The 20,840-nt window shown below is 43.1% G+C and overlaps 1 protein-coding gene across 1 annotated transcript in view; it reads right to left on the bottom strand.

Annotated features, from left to right (window-relative positions):
• The window catches only part of LOC105278910 (discoidin domain-containing receptor 2), a 178,399-nt gene that overhangs the window by 80,848 nt on the left and 76,711 nt on the right, over nt 1–20,840 (bottom strand). Inside the window, exon 2 of the mRNA XM_011338353.3 lies at nt 3,124–3,369. Within this exon, the coding sequence (XP_011336655.1) occupies nt 3,124–3,226 (103 nt within the window). The 5' untranslated portion in view covers nt 3,227–3,369. The remainder of the gene's footprint in view (nt 1–3,123; nt 3,370–20,840) is intronic.

Here is a 20,840-nt window from a genome sequence, read left to right as displayed (position 1 = left end):
AAACTATGGCAGTGCAGTTACGACGGAAAGTTTCAAAACTGCAGAATGCAGCGGACGTGGGATTAGCTCAGCCTCCGGAGCTACTACCGGCCGGCTATGGTCTCCATGAGTCGGCATTACCGCGAACAAAACTTGCTTTGGGTTTGTAACTGTCCTCCACGTTCCACCTACCGTCCGTCATACGGAGAAACTTCGTATTCTGCTTGTGTCGGTATAGCGCGATGTAAAATCTATGTCCGATTTAAAATTAATATCGAAATAAAACATTATTTAACCGCAATCTGCAAGTATTTATTATTTATAATTTGCATTATTTTCTTTGAAAATATGCAAACAGATTCGCGCAATCGGAATTGATAAATTACAAATTCTGAGCACTCCCCGACAACTGGAGTAATTCGATAAACATTCGATCAAGTGGATATCGGTAAGGCAATTGTATTTGCAACACGTATCCCGTGTCAACACGTACCTACAAATGTAAGCAATACAAAAAAAATGGAAAAGAAAAATATAAATTTGCAACGTTATCAATCGTGGATGGGAGCAAAATGTGAATACTCGTTATTGCAAACGCGCGATGAAACGGTTGCTGGATATTAATAAAATAAATATCAGGAAACTACATTTTTCGCAAACTGTGCCAAACGCTTTTTCCACAGAGGATAGTTAATATATATCGCAAAGTGGTTGGCGATGGTATATGACTCATTTAACGAGGTCCATTTAGGACAAGTTCTTTCCGTCGCGTGCTCGCTGTTTTATTAAAAAATTTTACAAATGGAAGTTATGACTTTTCCAGTGCGCTACAAACCGGGTCCTTTTCATTCTTCCATAAAAGTCTGCGTGCTTTTCCCTTATTATTAGACTTTATTACATTTCCCTTAGATCGCTCTTTTATTTGATCCAGTGACGAGATATTATGGGTCTCTATCATATACTACATCATTACTTGATAATCGCGGAAAAATTGTTACGCAAATAAAAGCGTCAGACCGTTTACTTATTAATACATATACATATATTTTTATTATCTCGGGATTTTTATTGTTTAGCATTGCGTGCTTGAATATCATGGATTTACCCTGAATAAAACAAGTGATACACTAATCACGGAGAGACACGCGGAGAGATACGTGAAATTCGACAATCAGGCGACGCGTTCTAACAAACTTTCGAGATAAAAGCCGGGAAAATAGCGTTACGTTTTCGCGGCGCACGTATGAAATTATTGCCTAATAAACGTGCTAGTTTCTATTCAAGTCGCGCAACTTGGATCATATTTGCAGCTGGCAGCCTTTATGCTGCATCCGTTAATGCGACATGGTGCGAATGAGATGAACCGTGTCGTAATTATTGAACCAACCTGGATATCGCGAGCCATCCCGCCACGGTGCATCCGATGTTTCGCGTCCGAGAATTATCCAACGGGATATTCGTTGTTGTTTGCAGCAATTGATCAACTATCGCATTGTATCTTTCCGACGAGGCAGACACATGATATAAAGCGAACATACAGAGTATAACGTATATTATTATTGTACGTATGCTATGTAATGTCTATGAGGATTTGTAATGACAATTTTCTGATCTGATTTTACGTGTTCCTTTTTATTCTCTTGGAACGATTGTTTAGTCACTTATTCGCGACACTTTAAATATTAATCGTATATCAAAGCGCAATACTTTTTCTAATAATTCGTATTATCCCGTACTGCAACGTTTGTACTTGAAGTACAAGAGGTCGTATCGCGTGCATTGTATACGATGATAACGGATATGAACCCGAGCTTTGGTGTCATGTCCTAAAGCGATAAGTCAACCTGACATATTGGGATATCCTAGACGCGATGTGTTTTCACGCAACGTGCAGGGTAATGAACGATTTCAATGATTTGTAACTTGATTGACAACCCGATTTGCCAAGAGCTTAAATATATTCAAACCACACCGAATAATTGATAGTTAATATTTATGACGGCATTAATTGTTAGCATTTCGAATCTAAATAAAACATTAATTCGTGTACGAGTATTGGGAAAATGGTCGAAAGACAATAACAAATGATGAGATTGAATACAAGTATCTAATAACGATTCGATATTATTTGACGCACATACGAGATAGAAGCTTGAAATGCAAATATCTGATGTAAATTTTTCGCAATTCTTTCTACTGTATATATATCGTAACCTTAAAAAATTGTCTTGATTTCCGTGAGTGAATATAAGAATAAAAAAAAGGACGAAGAATATGGCAACAATTGCAAGCTACTCTGAAAATTAACTTGATTTGACGCAGCGTCCTCTCTCTCTCTTTCTCTTGCAAATGATAATTAATTTGCATAGAAATATAACGGATGAGCGGTAAACAACGAACGGTGAGAGTCAGAACAGCGGCATGACAGAACGGATCGGCACAATACACGGTCCGCTCGCTCTTCTCGCATCTGAGCAGCTATTAGATAGTATTGTTAATTCATCGTGCGTCTGACATTTCATTTACGAGGGTACAATGCCTCGATGAGACCAGAACGTGTGTAGGCAGTACGGCATTATTGCGTACGCACACCGAGAAAAGAAAGAAAAACGTATAGCATAGCATGACATACAGCAGATTGTCACGCCATCCTGTTGGTGCCAAAAATAAAAGAGAGGAGGAAAAAGCTCGATACCGCTTATTCTTTCAAAATTCTTTATTAGCACGTAATGCTTTGAGATCGCTGTAACAGAATTACATTTTACGATTTTACTAAGAATCTTACCAACAATTTTGCCAACTGAAAGGAGATGGATCATCTTGACAAATTAATCCGTAGACGAGAGAGATTCCGTTTTTGAGAAATAATAAAATTACAGACGTACTCGCGAGACACACACACTTCTACTTTGGAAAGGGAATTTAGAAAAACTTGTTCCGTGGTCGTCTCCGCGGAATGCTTCGTCGAAGATTTTCAATCGACGAACGCGACCGTTCGACTTGGCGCGGTGACAGTACGCTCTGGGACAGTGAGAAAGATCGTAAGGGAACGACGAAACTTGGAAGGGGCCAAAGGAGTACCGGCACTTTTCGGAAGTCATCAAACTCGGATATGACGCGTCCGGGAGTTTGGATTCGACTTACCTAGATCCGTGCAGCGACAACGCGGCAGGGACAATAGGACGAAAGCGGCGATCAGAAGTCCTCGAAGTGGAGTTGGATCGGCGCTGGGACCAAGGACTGGCATGTTACTGGTGACCTGGGCCGTCGGCACGCCGATAACTTACTCCTCCTCATCACTAACTATCCGCGGTCCTGACCGCATCGGTCATCAAGCACGTTCCTAGCATCGTGATGGTCGCAGGGTGGTTACAGCTTCGCGTCGACGCCCTGAGAACGGAGTAATACGTGTTAATCATCCGTAGACTGAGCTGCAAATGCTCGCTCGACGAGTACTGATTATGTTACAGGTGATATTTGTGACAATCGACGATTTCCTCGGCCATCGTCCCGAACGCGACTTTCCCCTTACGTAGATTCGTAGTTTAATGTAATCGGAGCGCCCGGTTACCCCGCGATCATTGATAAGTCAATCTCATGCGGTTGGAGCAACGAGGCTCCATGAAAATAATGCCGGCTGTTACCGCGAACACGTACTGGTCCGTTAGAACGGCATTAAGGGGGGAGCCTGCTTTAGAACGTTGAAAATAAGGTATAATTTTACGAATTTTTTTGGAGAAACTATACAGCGGATTATTATAAAACTTTGATGCATTTATTAGTACATGTTTAAAGATAAAAAAAATTATTTTTTTATTTGAATATATCGCCTGTAGAGGTCGTCCTGGAGGCATTGTAAATTGGTGAACATTCTCCTGCCTCCAAATTTCATCCAAACTGAAAAATTGAAATATTTTCTTGTTATTTATGAATTCCCATCGTCGATGAACCTTTAATATTCATAAAAACATTAAGTTAAACAATTAGTTTTGCATGAAAAAGTTTAAAAACTTTGCCTAAAAATCGTACTTTTGTGTTCTAAGCTCCACCATTTTGGCACTTTTCAACTTTTTTCTTCTCTCTTTGGTTCATCGACGATGGGAATTCATAAATAACGAGAACATATTTCAATTTTTCAGTTTAGACGAAATTTGGAGGCAGGAGAATGCTCAGCAATTTGCAATGCCGGCGACGCGGCTGCACTAAGATTTCTCCAGGACGACCTCTACAAGCGATATATTCAAATCAAAAAATAATTTTTTTTATCTTTAAACATGTACTAATAAATGCATAAAAATTTTATAATGATCCGCTGTATAGTTTCTCCAAAAACAATTCGTAAAATATACCTTATTTTCAGCGTTCTAAAGCAGGCTCCCCCCTTAAGTGCCTAGGTAAATTTATCGATGACGAATAAAAGTAAGCAAGTGACCGTTGCCAAAGTCAAAGCGATAAAGTGGACACTCACGTATGACTCTGGCAACGTTTTGCGACGGTCAATAGAGTCAATGAGTATTTTCCTAGCCGTAGCTTAATGAGAGACTTTCGATTGAGGCGAGGACACTTAGTGGCAAATGTGATAATTGTCAAATGTGACATAAAATGCGATGCGTTCTCTATTCTCGCCAACAGCTATATAAACGGCGCTTTCGATATATTAAACCGATTGCCACTGGCAACACGGTTACGGTTATATTTATGGAAATATCATCGCTGGAACTTGCATTTGTCGTGCAAAGCGGAACTCTTATCGCGCTGACACGCGCTGGTAGCGCAGGCATCTGTTATCATTTTTGCAAATAGCGCTCTCCGCCTCCCTCTCCACCCTCTCTTCCGTCTTCATTTTACGCTGCCACAATCTCTACGATAAGAGGTCTATTTTGCTCGACAAATCGGACCTCTATATATACGTCGCTGCTACGGAAATAAAATCGCTTACGATCTCCCGACCCGGCACTTGGTTAAAAAAGTCACCGTTATACGCGAGATTAGTCGCGTCAGACTGCGCTGATAGCAACGGATAATCCGCGTCACTCCCGGATTACGTAACGGGCCATATGAGTCGTCGTCGACGAATAACGGAGGCATCGCTGTGCCGCGACGCGTGAAACTTTAATTGCGACGGTGCTATTAGCAAACGCGATCGTTTTCGGGGGAGAGGATCCACGTTGCTGCAGCTGCAATTGTATCGCGAGCGTACGTACCGTGTACACGCGCGGTATACGGTACGTACACGTATGGGATATCGCATAAGTACGCGCCTTCCATATGCTGCAATTGCAATTGCAACGCCGCACGGATTTCACGTCACGCCTCATGCATTATTCACACCTCGCCGGAGGCGAAATTATTTTTCCCCCGTTAGCGTTAGTATTATTAATTTTAAGCGTTAGTTCAATCTGGGCAACGTTTCCAACGTTTCGGGAAATAACTACCCGGTGAACGCACCCGGTGCATATCAGCGCATTTGAATGCGTCGAGTGCGTTCGCGCAATCGCGCGTTTCCCGATTGAGGTATCTAACAGCACTAGGCAGGCTGGGTGTACCGCGCTGTCGTCAGGAAATCTCTTTGAAAACCTGACATCGAATCGCGTGAGCGATAATACCGACATTCTTTTCGTAAGGACTCTGTGTGTATTTTCTCATGCCGCGTCCAAGCATGAACACAGGATATGAACGAGGCCCTAGAGCCGTCAGGAACAAGTGTCGCGCTCGGTATGTTGATACGAACTTTTGCAAGATACGACAATACGTATGCACCGAAACCTGTAATGGAACTCTGGATAGGTTGCTTTGAATACTCGATGGAGAGCTCGAGAATGGAAAGTCATCGGACCACGTTGCACCTTTTAGCGAAACCAAGCAAAACTCGGCGAGTATACGTATTACACACGAAATGGATAAAGCTCTGGCTTTAAGTTACACACACAAGTAACAAGCTGGATAATGGTGACGCGTTTTAAACTGGGAGTGACACAATACTGAGAAATGAGTGGCCCTCTCGGCACGTGAGGATCGTTAATGCCTCTCGCGCGCGAGCATACCTCTTTTTTCAAGATAAAGTACATCTACGGTTATACTGAGCTCTTACCGAGGCAACAACCGCCGGAGGAGGCACATCTCGCCTCACTAATTATTTATAATTATCGATCACTAACGAGCAATGTCCGGGAGAGATCGCATTACGTGCACCCCGAGGCCACGACATCGCAATAACGTTCGCTCCGTTTTCTCGCTCGTGGGGCTATTGTAGCACGGTTGCGTGATTTTACAAAATTCGCCTAAAGGGAGAAATAAAGAAAATTAGATACGAGACTGTACGGCACGTTCACGGCCGATCGTACTCGCGATGTAAATAAGATGAGAAATTCTCGACGTATCGTGTTACGCGCGCGAATGTTATGATGAGACCGAGATTTATTCACGGCGGAAAGTTATATCCGGCACTAAAGTTTCGTCTCGGCGTATATCTGAAGATATACACGACGTGACTTGTACAGCGATACATCGCGCCAATGATATTTACATTTTAAACGTCTCTTTAACATGCAGACTGAATGTAGGATAAAATGAGAATCTCCTTTTCTTTCGAGCCAAAGCCTTCAATTTTCAATCGCACCGAACGGCTGTATACATTTCCAGTAGTTCGTATCCTTGTTAGTGATCAGAAACTGTTACGCTGCCTGTTTGTTAACATGGTAAAAGGAATAGCGCTGCATTATTGCATCCTTTGCGCAAATTGGCACTTTGCACAAACGAAAGACGAATCGCCGTAAAAGTAAGCGAGACCGAATTGCCGAACAAGTGGTGATAAAGTAGGTGACAAAAATTCGTCGGTTATATTGGAACGGCGCTGGTAGCTCGGCGGACCACATCATGATACGCGAGAGTATTAAATGATTTATGCGTACCGTTCAAACCTGAAAAATTATCTTTTAACTTGGATAAACTGTAGCCCCGTAGTTGAAGACAGGAACAAGCGAGAGATTGCGAGGGGGTTGAGTTTTACGAAGTGCACTAGGAAGAAGGAGGAACCGACCGGTCCTTTATGTGCACTCGATACTTTCGATGGTCCGTGCAAAACAAATATGCCTATACGCAGGACACAAAACAGGATCGACGATGCAGAGAAGCGAGTACTGCTGGTCCAAAATGGACGCTCTTCCTTTTCTTCACGGGATACCGAGTACCGTCATTACCCCCCTCTCATATATACGGATAGCTCGACGCTCTATCTTCACCGAGTGAAAGAGGGTGGTCGGCAGTGGGAGATGGGGGATGGGGTAAACGGTAGGATTTTGCGATGCAAATTTTATTCCGCTCTCTTCCCTCTCTCTCTCTCTCTTTTTCCCCACCAGCTCCGCTCCTGCCCGACCTTCCTAGTCAGCCCTTTCCATCTATCTCCTTTCTTTTATTTCCTTGTAGTTTTCTTTATCTACGACCGCTGGTACGGCCCACTTTTTAAAATCATCTCACGGGAATTTTCTCTCGTGTCGTCGAGCACCCCGACGGAGTTATCGCGATCACCTCGCTCGGGCGGACACGCTTTTTCGCGGTTCGTCGCGATTTTCACGGAGGGAAAACCTCGGGGGAAAATCTTTGCCCGACGAATCGGCGAGGATGGCTTGGAGAACTCGTCGTAGATGCGGTAGCGTCGTACTTTGCGACCGGGGAGAGCTGACGACGCTGAAAGAAACGGAGGTTGCAGCCAGAGAAAAGCGCCGGTGAAATTAATTAATTCTGACGGGCTGTTATCTAGCCGCTCGCTCCTTCAAATGACAATACGCCGTCACGTTCGTCTTCATTGGAGGAAAATTCTCATTTCTTGGGATCGAGCCACTCGGGCCCTCGTGGCTTTCAGAATAATTGTCTTGATTTAATAAAAATAATTCGAAATATATGACTAGCGAGACGATGCGCGCGACTCTTTAGCGCCGAATCTTTCACGAGAGGAAACGCGAATGCAACGATCCCATTTGGAGACTTACTTTTCGATTCTTATTACTCGCTACACAGTGATTCATCAATTCGACGCAGATACGTCCCGCGAAGAGCTCAGTTGACCGGCACATTGATGTATCATTCTCTCGCAAAGCTTTCATGTGCTCCCACGTCTCTTTTACTCACACGCAGTTTCCAACTACATAATCTAAAAGCGTCCAACTTGCGTAATACGTTTCCTGTCTAGTTTTCATATAGATATTGATCGCTGTTCTCCTGTGGATCTCGCGTGTACATACCTCGTGCATGTACATATTCTACACACGGTATGCCTGAAAAATAACAAGACTAACGCAGTCATCAATTATTGATCGTACGTGCTAAAACTGATTATTTTTATTCGGAATAAAATTGGTCAACCAATGCATGGATAGACTTTTGAAAACCGTATACTATATATATATATATATATATATATATATACAGGGTGTCCCGGGTTTTAACCGACAAACTGCGGGAGCATATTCTACTAGTGGAAATAAGAAAAAATTCTTATATCGAGTTTGCTTAGAAATGCTTTATTACAAAGTTATAAACCAATATTGAAAAGAAATATCAGATAAGTAACAACGGATTTTTTCACAAAAATATAAATTATCTACGCAATGATTTAGTGACGTATTTCAAAATGTTGTCCTTGCACATCGATACAAGCTAGACATCGACGTAGTACAGAATTTGTTACAGTACGACATTCCTGAAAATTTTGTTGCATCTCAGTAACTGAATTAGTAATTCGTTGCTTTAAATCTATCTGGTACTCTTCTGTTAGGAAATCTACGTTGATACTCTCGTACGGCAGCTCGTGCATTTCCGTCACAGAATCCGTACACGAAATGAATATCGGTGTATTCCTCATTTGAAAACACTTTTGGCATTCTGATAGTGTAATTGCTAGTAATTGCTAGTTGACACGACGATTGAAATCTAACGGCTACTGTTGTGAAAGTAACAATCATACTGAATCGTTTCAACATAGTGAACATGAATACATGTGAATACACGTAACATAAACATCTTCGACCTTGCAAATTCTACACTATGTTCCGTTGTTACTTATCTCATATTTCTTTTCAATATTGGTTTATAACTTTGTAATAAAGCATTTCTAAGCAAACTCGATATAAGAATTTTTTCTTATTTCCACTAGTAGAATATGTTCCCGCAGTTTGTCGGTTAAAACCCGGGACACCCTGTATATATATATATATATATATATATATATATATATATATACTCGCGTATATAGATAGTATAGATGTGTAAAAAGAAGACATGAAATTATTTATAAATACGCAATATGTCTACACTCGAGAGAACCCTTCGGTTTTTCGGTTTTTTCCCCATAAACGCGACATTATTCATGCCGCGGTTTGGTGCGGTTGTTTATCATAACAGATATAGAGCAAGACGAATTAACGTAATCCTCGTTAACGACCGCAGAAACGACGCCAGACATTAAACTCATTTGCTCTTAGGGGTCGCGGCTAATCCAGTATGGATTACCCGCGGGAGAAAAAGGGCGGAAAAGGAACACCGGACGCGATCTCTTCTCAGGGGAGAAGAAAACGTACGGAAAGGAAAAAGTGTATGAAATTTAAAAGTCTACCGAGTCGCTCGTCGTTAAGCAGGGGTTTAGCGATTCTTTGGAGAGGATAAAAAGTGTATACGCGCGGGTTGCCCTTTTCTCTTTCTCTTTCTCGCTTTCCTGTTCTCTCTGTGTTCTGTGTGCGGTGGGCAAACGTACACCCGGTATGCTTACTTTACTCGGGCAGAATCCCTCAGCTCTGAATTCGCAGAGTCCCGTCGATAATGCAAGCATCGTTGCTCGTCTCGATGGAGACGATTCAGGTGAGGCTTCGCTCGGAATTATTCGGTTTGTACCAATTTCGAGCCCATCTCGTCTTCTCTCCGCCTAGTATCCTCCTTCGTCGACTACTACTACTGGTGTGCCGCTACCGCCTCTACTTCTATCCCACTACCCGTACTCGCCGCTGATCCAGTTGCCACGTACATAGTCGAACAATCGCACCGTCTTCTTAGAGGAACCGAAGGATTTGGGAAAACATGGTTATCGGATCGAAGAGCGGCACTTTCCTACTGGCGGAAAATCTCACGGGACTCTAAAGGCTGACGTTTACACCTCAAAGAGAAAACTAAAGGGATTCCTTCCCAGAGCGGAAAAATCTGATTTTGAATTTTGATCCACGTGTCAATCGTGTCAACTCTCCGCGCGCATCAACCGCTCTACGCGTCTATGATAAACAAAACGCATTATGCGAAAACGGTGATAAGATGCAAAAGTATATTGTACGTCATGGGGAACGAGTCAAGGAAAACTAAAGTCACGCCAGGCACAACTTTATAATTGTAATAGATGTCCCGTAGTCAACGGTACAATCTGAAGAATTACCTGCACGTGTTCGATGCATACGGCTTATTTTTCGGTTTCATTGCATCGTCGAATCGAAAGGGTTTAGTGCTTTCAGAACGTCGGCATTCGACGACCGGACGACCGGAGAAGTTGAAACTATCTCCACTGTCAAGTTAAGTACGCCACTTATCACCACTCGTCGCTGCTCTTGGAAACTATGAAGCTCTCGAGAGCTTTCTGCTCGGAGAAGAATTTTGCATGCAACGGCACAGCCGATATCGAGCGCATCCTTGTAAAACTTGGTCCGCGCTTCGGATTTCGTTGTCGCGGAGATGGAACCTCGGTATGGTATCGTCGGTCCTGGATATTAGAAATTTTCATCGAGTCAAACGAAACTCTGATAGCAATCGAGAAACAAACATGATGATGGAATTTTGTCAAAACAGGTCAGCTGTATTTTAACAAGTTCAAAAGCAGGGAAATTAATGAGGTGCTTTAAATTATGCTTTAATATTTGAATCACGGTTTAATCGGTCAAAATACAAACATACATTTTAATATTTTGCCAAACCAGATAATCGTACGTAATGCTGCTAAATTGCATGAGAAAGAAAAAAAATAGACGTTTCGCTGGCGCGTTCATTTAACATATTGTAATGCGTTACATTTGTACGCAATTTCTTTCTACGTGGAATGTTTGTTACCCTTCAAACTGTTTCAAATTTGTTTTACATTTATCATTTAGGTAATTATAAAACGGACGTTTCTTTTCTTGTATATTTTTTTTCTTTGCCGCGCTGCTATATTTACTTATGTCTATCTGGTACACTCTTGTTTTCTTCTTAAAATGAAACCGTATCTGAATATACGTATAATATTTTAAGCAGAATGGGTAATTATTTAGTTTAACGGAGCAACTTCGGATGACCTTGACCTTGACATATATTATAGAGGTCACCCTCCTGAGTGACCTTCAAAAGATTTTAGTCGTCGCTCATTGTTTATTAAAAAGTTATTAACAAAAGAAGTTTGATGATTTTGCACGAATTTTCAACTGTCCACGCGAAGCAAGGACTTGAGTTTGACATATATTACAAAAGTCACCTTCCCGAATAACCCGCACTAGGTTTCACCCGTCGCTCGTTGTTTGTTAAAAAGTTATTAACAAAAAAGTTTAATGAATAGAGCATAATTTTACGATATCATATACGTTTACGAAAGAGTATATTTGATGGAATTTTACCTTTAAATCAGAAATAGGTTTGGGTTAGGTTATATTTTCCGAAACTGCCCCGGACACATACGCTCGTTTTCAGTCCGCTTCGCGGGAGGGCGGGAGGGAGGGGCTTTGCCCTTCCCCCCGCCGGAGCCGGTGTTACAGATTTCACCGTACAGATTTTGATCACCTGGTACACGGCACGGATTCTGGCGAGGAGGAGGGGCGAAGCCCCTTTCCCCCGCCCTCCCGCGAAGCGGGCTGAAAAACGAGCGTATGTGTCCGGGCTCCAGTTTCGGAAAATATAACCTAACCTAACCTAACCAGGTTAGATTAGATTAGGTTAGGTTAAATCACTTTCCTTCCTTCGTTCATATTCGTCGTTTATGTCTTTCAATATTCAAAATAACTACTATATTTTCGAAACTTCTTTTGTTAATAACTTTTTAATAAACAATGAGCGACGGCTAAAACCTTTTGAAGGTCACTCAGGAGGGTGACCGTGACAACATATGTCAAGGTCAAGGTCATTCGAGGTTGCTGCGTTAATCTAAATAATTATCCATTATACTGCAATAAGAATTATATGAAATTTTTTGCACTAACATTCTACCGATGAAGCTGTCAGACTCGCAGTTTGGCGTCCCGTCCAACAGCAAACACTAAATCTCGATTCGAATACATATAGACATTGTATCAACAAAACGGATATTTGAAAGATTTTTGAGCATGTTAATGATTGGTATTCACTCCATTCGATCGGATGTTGGATTTCCGCCAATCAACGTAGCAATTAGCACGGTTCACTAAACTTGCTTGCTCAGTAATCGAGTGACTGCCCAGCTATCTTCCCAGTACTTTGCAATATCAACGTCATCATACGGCAAACAGTTAAGAGAACATTTATTCTAAATTCAAGCTAATTTACGAAATTCAGTCATCGTTTGCAGACGGACGACTTTACCTAAATGGAGAAATATAATCGTGTTTAACGGACCGGAAAACAGGAAATGAAATAAAAGGGGAGAAAAGTAACAACGTACAATATGTGTTACATGTCTCGTCGATTAATAGCACCAATTTGCGTTCGGAGATTTCACAATCTTATTTCAAGATATTACTACAAACATTTGCGTAAAAGTACGCGCGAATCGATTGAAACTACATTCTGATATGTTCCAGTTTAAGCGAAGCTTTTCCCCTTTAGCTGTGGGCTTTATTGTTATCTCACGGAATGAGAAAGAGACCTCTCTGTATTTCGCCTAGAGCGTCAAAATATCTAGGTTTAGCGGCCATCCTTTGTGTCCTGCACGCTACCGATATCTGTACGCTGTGTAGCGCTATAAGGCACTCGTGAATCCACGTGGTATTTTAAATTGCCAGGTGCTTGATAACAACTACCCAAACGGCTCCAGGCCGTTAAAACGTCAGATGGAAAATATTTCAGTGTCCTCCGATGTTATTCAATGTATCGCCATTGTCTGAGCAAACAGTAGCAACGCGAGTGAATCTAAATTGATATCTAACGTTATAAACTAATGCCCCAAATCCATTCACAGGAACTGCTGCCAACTGTTATCTTGCAACTCAAGCAATCTAATGTATCTTTAATAAGAATACCGCGAACGAGAGAACGCGTGTCGACGATTCGGTTTGAATTAATAATTTTACCGAAAGCTCAGCAGGTACACGTAGTGTACACTGCTACACACGTTGAAAACAACGTTGGAAGCAAAGTTAGTCCGATACCATCGTCACGGCTGTTCGGTTGTCGAAATTAATAAAAAAAGCGAAAACGTTCCTTTTTCTAGAGATTGTCAGAGAGTTTTGAAAACGGAACAATCGTGGCTGACAAATAGAGCGAATCGTATGGTGGGATAAGCAAGTTTTCGCTTGCAAGACCGTTTGAGGGCGAGATAATGAACGATAACTCGTGAAACCTGACAAGTTCGAACGAACGCCTCCATTATTAAGTCTCGTGATGCGACAATAGGGCGCAATTTGACGCAACCTGTCCTTCCATGAATAGCACAATCCGAGGATACCCCGTTTTGATATTTAAACGCTGTCCGTCTCCCCTTCCATACGCACACTTGGATCGAGGTATTCATGGCAGTCATGAAAAGCGACCCCAGGACATTTGTTGGTGGATTTCCTCGGCGCGCCGCTGTCGAGGAGAATGGCAACGCGCGGAACAATAAACGCCGGCCAGATGGAGGAAATATTTTAACACGCCGTTCGTTCTGTCATTCGTTCGGCCGGCGAAGTGAACAATTATCCTCTCTGTAGGAACATGCCAGCACGATTTCAACGCTTCTTGTTATACATATTTTCTAATCTATCAACATATCGAATTCCGTAATGCACACACAATGTATTACATATGTACGAACAAGCTGCAGTTGGAGAAATATTTTTCATTGCCTAAGTTTGGAGATTACTAGTGAAAGCAACGATATGACGTTTCAACATTATTTAATCATAAATAATTATATAAATAATAATAATAATAAGAATAAGAATAATCGTGCACGTGATAGTTCGCGACGGAGTTACGCCATCGCGATAAAACGTTAAAGTGCGATAACGTTATGGAAAATGGAATGTTAAGCTTGGTTTGACGTTATTTGTCTCCGTACGATCTCGAATCACGATGTAACGGTGATCAATGAAGCTGGATATCCCGGAATTCAGGAGGAACATATTCATCGCTGGGGAAATGCAAGATACAGCGTCTCGTGGCAATCGAGGAAGCGTAAGGAGCTAACTTGGAGAATAGAAGGCTCTTGAAGGAGCGGACCACTGGGATCGAGTCGAAGGAGGTTGTCGGGAACCAGGGTCTCGGAATAATCTCTTTAAGAGCTCGAGGTATTGAAGCGCGGTTTCAACGGAAATCTCCCGCGCACTCGACCACCGCAGCTTTCCTTCGATGGCCGCTGCGCGTTAATTCGCGCGCACAATCAATGCGCTTCCGTACGTTGTTGATACGCGGCGATATCATCGTAACAAAATGTTTTCACACGATTAACATGAATGCCACGTGTGAACGCGATCCGTTTCGACATACATCTCGTGACTCTTACCGGCAATTACCTACTTTTGTTACTCTACGGTGCAAATAATGCGTACTAGTGTTACACCCAATAAAACGGCGCGGGCGCACTCGTGCACCGAGCCAAGGATTAATTATGATGGATTATCTAATTAATTGCAGGAAGAAAAATGCTTTATTAATCGCTCTTTTTCAAGCGACGGCGTACACGCCGTTCTTTTCGGATTCTTATCGGCGGTGACCTCGTTCCGAGTTAATTGCGCGAAAAGTACACCCGGTACATTGTGCGCAGAAGCGGCAGCTATCCGGCGTAATTTGGTGGATGATGGACCTATTAAGAGCCGGCTGAAATGTTGCGCCATTCTCGACGATGTATAGCCGTTTCCGTTTTCTCTCGTCATCGTCATATTTTTCGTACGCTCGGTGACGTATCTTACATCGCGGCTCATTAATGACGCGCATGAAAAATGCAACGAGTGAACTTAACGAGGAAAGCGCGTGAACGCGTGCTTCAGTGTGTCAAAGAGCTCACGTTGACGCTCACGTGGGGAAACACGTACAAATCGTGACTACGTGTTTCTTCGAGCGCGAACGCGAACGCGAAAACGGAAGAACCGGGTTTATACCTTAATCGTAACATTTCTCCAAGTACGTTGCAATTCTATTACGTGCTCGCGAGCAGTGAAAATGGCGTTTTATGACGACAGTCTGGAAACTTTGGTAACGTCCGCGGAGCGACACAACTCACCCTATAAAGTCGACTTTATGGGAAAACTAGCGACCTTTTCTGCCGGTGCATTTCTTTACCCGGAGAAAGTTCCGCGGCGAGTCTGGTGCTTGTCAAAAGTCGCTTTGTTTATCGCAATTATCGGCTCGCAAACCCTCCTGTCCCTTCTAGGCGCCTATCACGATCTACCTATTGGTAATCGTAATTTAGCCGTGTATGCCCTTCCGCTTCCTTGCCGATATAAGATATATGACGTATTCGAATCGATTTCGAGAGTAACGCAAAAACACTTGGCAGGCTCATCTCGGTCTGGGACCGAGTCATGAACGCAGGGTCTCTACGAAAACTTTAGCGGGTGATTGGAAAATGGAAGAAGAGTTTCGGGAAATGAACACGTGCGAGAGAGAGAGAGGGGGAGAGAGAGAGAGAGAGAGAGAGAGAGAGAGAGAGAGAGAGAGAGAGAGAGAGAGTTGTAAGATCTGGAAAGATAGTCGAAACTGACAGGTCGTATAGAGGATCGGAATGAAAACAAGTTGATCACAACAGTAGGAGTATTGGCCGTACAGCCTAAGACCTAGGCGTGTGAACCAGGGATCCCGGAGAGTTCGAGTTCAAATCTAAGGCAGTCTCCTAGTTATTTTTCGCCTCTTACAATTCAGAAGTGGGATCAAATCCGCTACCCCTCGAAGACAGTTGAGATTCATCCGCTACCCCTCGGAGAGGAGGGAGTTGAGAAGCAGCTGGCCGGTAGTGAAGCCTGAACATGGAGGTCGGGACGGACTCAGAGGAGTGAACCAACATGGAGATTGGGAAGGACTCAGAGGAGTGAACCAACATGGAGGTTGGGAGGGACTCAGAAGAGTGAACCAAAAATGGAGGTTGGGAGGGACTCAGAAGAGTGAACCAAAAATGGAGGTTGGGAGGGACTCAAGTGGAGTGAACCGACGATTTGGAGACATTCGGGGACGAATGTAATGTCAGGCTGGCCAAGCTGTAAGATCTGGAAAGATAGTCGAGACTGACAGGTCGTATAGAGGATCGGAATGAAAACAAGTTGATCACAACAGTAGGAGTATTGGCCGTACAGCCTAAGACCTAGGCGTGTGAACCAGGGATCCCGGAGAGTTCGAATTCAAATCTAAGGCAGTCTCCTAGTTATTTTTCGCCTCTTACAGAGTCGTGAATTAAAATTTTCCTTCTAACGGGTAACGCGAAAGCCCCGCACTGTCCTTTCTCTCTGTCTCCCTCTCGCGTTCGTTGTCGCGTCTCCCGCGAGTTGATCGCGGCCAGCTACGAACACACCCGTTCAATTTGACTTGGGAACTTTTCGTGGACGGCACTTCGCGCTCCTTTTATTCGAGGAAACTCGCGAAACTTGAACGTCAGGGTAGACAACGGGTTGCGGTCGGAACGAGATGGGGTGAATCGCGCGGGAGATGAATAGCGCGTGCGAGAAGGAACGGCAAATAGTAGGGACGGCGGAAGACGAGCACGTAGCATAAGAAAGAGCGGACGAGCAGGGAGGGTGGGAATGATCTCCCTGGCACAGGGACGGTTAAACGATGCTTCATACACGAAAGGATATCGCGTCTGGTGGGCGCTGATACCAGGGAATGTTTCGCTGCTGTGCGTGTTCCTCCGTCCGATTCTCCTCCCTTCTTACGCTCCTCTCAGCGCCACGACACCACGACGCCGTGTCCCGTCTTCGGCTTCATCATGCCTGGTTCATCACTCACATGCAAATAGCGAACGTTTCCCGCGGCTGAGAATTTCCTGTTTATACGGCGTGCCGCCACGACACCCTTTCAAACTAATCCCCCTCTTGACGTATGAGCATTTCTCCCTGCCTTTTCCCCCGAGCGGACGTCTCGCTTTTCTTTCTTCTCGTCGAAGGAAAACCGAGACAGTTAAGAAGCGGAATGGGGGGGGAATGAGAGTTATTAGATTTCCAATATTTATGAAGCGCGCTACGCCACACGGTACCTCCAAGGGAAACACAATAATCGTTTCCGGAACGGCAAAGTTCGCGGGTTTGTAAAATCTAGTTACGCGATCCCGAGCGTAAGTTTGATTAAATTAAATAAGACCGGGGAGCGAGCGGTGCCACGAATCAACCGCGAGCGCTTCCTCGCGCGGAAGAACTTCCATTCCGTGGAGATCAAGAGTTACGCGAGTCGAAAGCCCGTCGGGCCATTCTTTGTGCCGAGATTTCAGAGTATATCGTATAACCGTCGGCGTTATAGCTGATTCTCTTTCCATTACTCTCTTTCTCAATAGCCTCGACGAAAAAAAAGGAGTAATTTTGGCGGCGGTGAGTCTACGAGGGAGAATTTAGCCGCGCCGATCTCACGGCGGCCACATTAACCGATCAGGACGGAAATGCGAGTCACGTAAGAGCGAGAGCGAAATTCGTCGTTTAGCTTTCGTCGACGTAGCCCTGTCACTTCGTACGTACAAGCGCAGCCAGAAGGAAGAGAGGGAGAGAGAGAGAAAAGGAAAGAGATGGTAGCGTGTGACGGAAAAATAAAAAGAACAGAGGTGGAGAGCGAGAGGTAAGAGAGGAGTTACCGGGGTTACCGGGGTTACCGGTAGAGAGAGAGAGAGAGAGAGGGAGTGACAGAAGGTGGTGGTGGTGAGGACGAAGATAGAATGGGACGCGATACGGACAGGGGCGTAGAAGGGTAGGTGAGACGTCGTGTGCGGTACTGGACTGGAGGTCTCTCTCTCTCTCTCTCTCTTTCTCTCTGTATTCGCGGCAGGAACTCGAACACTCGATAGTGTGCTTTAGAAAAATTCGTGACAGAACTGCTAAAGCGAGTGGCGCACAATTTACGTTATTAAATCGGCGGAACGGCTCGAAGCACCGGACGAGTGCTGCCTATTCGACGTTATTCCGCGTTTAAGTTCTCCTTTCGACTCGGCATTTTGCCCTCCCCGCTTGCGCGTCCCCGTGGTCACCACCGACCGCTTATACTTCAACCCCTTCGTCGCCGGCCGGGTGCCTCGTCCAGCGACGAATTCGACAACGGCGTTTCGCCTTCCTTGCTTTTCACGTACCTCGATAAGATTCTTCCAAGGGGAGAGCAAGGGGATTCCGGCACGGCCATAAGGCGACCTGGATTTCCACCGGAATTCAGGACTATACGTCCGTCGGTGGTCACGTCCACGCAACGCAGACGAATTCGAAATTATTCTTCGGGGTTACTACCTTCGACGACAATTTCTCGCGATCCTGATGGCTAGCGATCTAGCGGATTCGTGATGAGTGCTGATTTTGCATTTGGTATCTTTATCGTCGCAACAACTGCTATTGTTATATGGAGTCACATTATCGTCGGTCACAACTAGTTTTTTGAATTTCTTTGTGAAAAAAACATTTTAAACTACAAACGCGTACGGAACAGTAACAATAGCAAAATTATCCTTGCATGTACATATGTGATATTTTGAAATGTGAGTTTACAAGTCTGCTATAACGTTGAGATCATACGTAAGAACCATGAGGCGAGCAGTTTTTTCTCGTGAACATTACGTTGGCAGTTATTACATGTAATATATATACAATGTGTCGATTCACGATATTTATTACATACGCGTATGATGTGAAATAATATATTAAATCATAATATCACAAAACACACATTATCATTTCATCCGTAAACTCAATATCTCGCGCAAGCCAATCGCACCGCAACGAAATAAATATATTATTATTGCATTAATTGAAACTGTTATTTAAAAAATAGGAACTGGTCTGGAGTAAGCTTAAATAAAAATTTAAATGGGTGAAATAAACACAAAGAATTTTCGTTCTGCTAAATTCTAAAGTAGGGGAGACCGGTGTCGATTGTAACAAAAATTCAATAACATTTTTTTTTAGTAAACCGTTCGCAATTTTTGTTTCACATTTTTTTTGGAACAAACCTTCAAGTTTGGTGCTACTTATCAGATTTTTATAATATAGCTATCGGGAATCGTCTCGAAATATATTCCATTTTTATCGCAGTGCGACGAGCGTTACTATCGACACCTCTCTGGTGTTAATTGTAACAAATACTTTTATTATAAATAATATCGAGTAAACATTGAAATAATGAAACGAGAACAATGAAATAAACGAACAATAAAGCAATAAGAACCAAACAAAACGAAATTCTAAAAACCAAGTGAAACATAAACAAAAATATTAATCAGAGAGACAATTAATACATATAAAAGAAACATTTTTATCAGTGCACTGAGATGTTTGGCAGATTATTCCCCTTTCGGTTTTTCTTGGTCTTGGTTTCACCATTTTTCACCCGGTAGCTAAATAATTACCAAATATGTATATTAAAACATACGAAGTAAATGTATAGATGTCAATTGTAACATCCCAGGATGTTACAAACGACACCGTTTTTCGTGTTACAATCGACACTTCTATGCCATTTCCGAAATTATCCTGTTATTTTCTTATATGTTTCTTTACCTAAAATATCTAACCTACACAATAAGATAGTTCAGGCAACATATAATAATGGGCTGTTATCGAATTTTGGATAAATACAGTAACCTAAGCTGTGCACCAAAAAAGGTTTGTGAGAGAATATTTACTTTTGGTCGCAATTTCCGTAAATTTGGGGATAACGTGGACAACAAGAACGTTACGATAACCACATTCGGGACGGTAATGCGAAAAGTTGTCTCTTATTACTTAATGAAGGCTACTTCGTGTTTTTATATAAGGTGGCTCTAAAATAAGTTCTGTTACATTTGACACCTGTTACAATTAACACCGGTCTCCCTTACCCTTTCTCAGCGGTATATTCCCGACGGCCAGAAAAATCCCTATTTGCGAGTTTCCAACAAAACTATTTGCCACCATCCCATTGTACCGCGGGTATATACACAGATATATTCCAATGGCAAACGGTTCGTCGCGATCGTGATAGAAACAAAAAAAAGCAGACACTAGCAAGGATGGATCGTCTCCATAAAATATGATAACGTTCAGAAGCCTTATAGTTTCCAGTGAATGCGCCGTTGCAAAAACGTCATAAATATGCAGTACAGCAATCCGATGCGACAGGTTCGTTCTCGGGAGCTGCCGGTCCGATTTACTTTGCATAAACCACCGTACAAGAATTGCTGCTTGACGTACCGTTACACTGTTTAGCGCTCTTTTACGATGCAGTCACGATACTGGCCAAAATTTCGCCGACATCCACCGATACAAAAAATATGATAATTAATATGATTCGATTATCATGATACTGATGTGACTTGAGGAAATTTAATTGCCACAGTGATCTCCGGAATTGTAATTGTAATCAAGTTGATTGTAACTTTATACACAGGCGCGCGCGCGCGCACACTCACTCCCTCTCTCTCCCTCTCCCTCTCCCTCTCCCTCTCTCTCTCTCTCTCAGCTACAATATACCACAAGAAATACATTTTATGCACGTATCATTATGACCTTGCTACCTTGCCAATATTGGTGGATATTGGT

Source organism: Ooceraea biroi, chromosome 9, assembly GCF_003672135.1.
Source record: "Ooceraea biroi isolate clonal line C1 chromosome 9, Obir_v5.4, whole genome shotgun sequence".
Lineage (NCBI taxonomy): Eukaryota > Metazoa > Arthropoda > Insecta > Hymenoptera > Formicidae > Ooceraea > Ooceraea biroi.
This window is presented reverse-complemented; position numbering and strand designations above follow the sequence as displayed.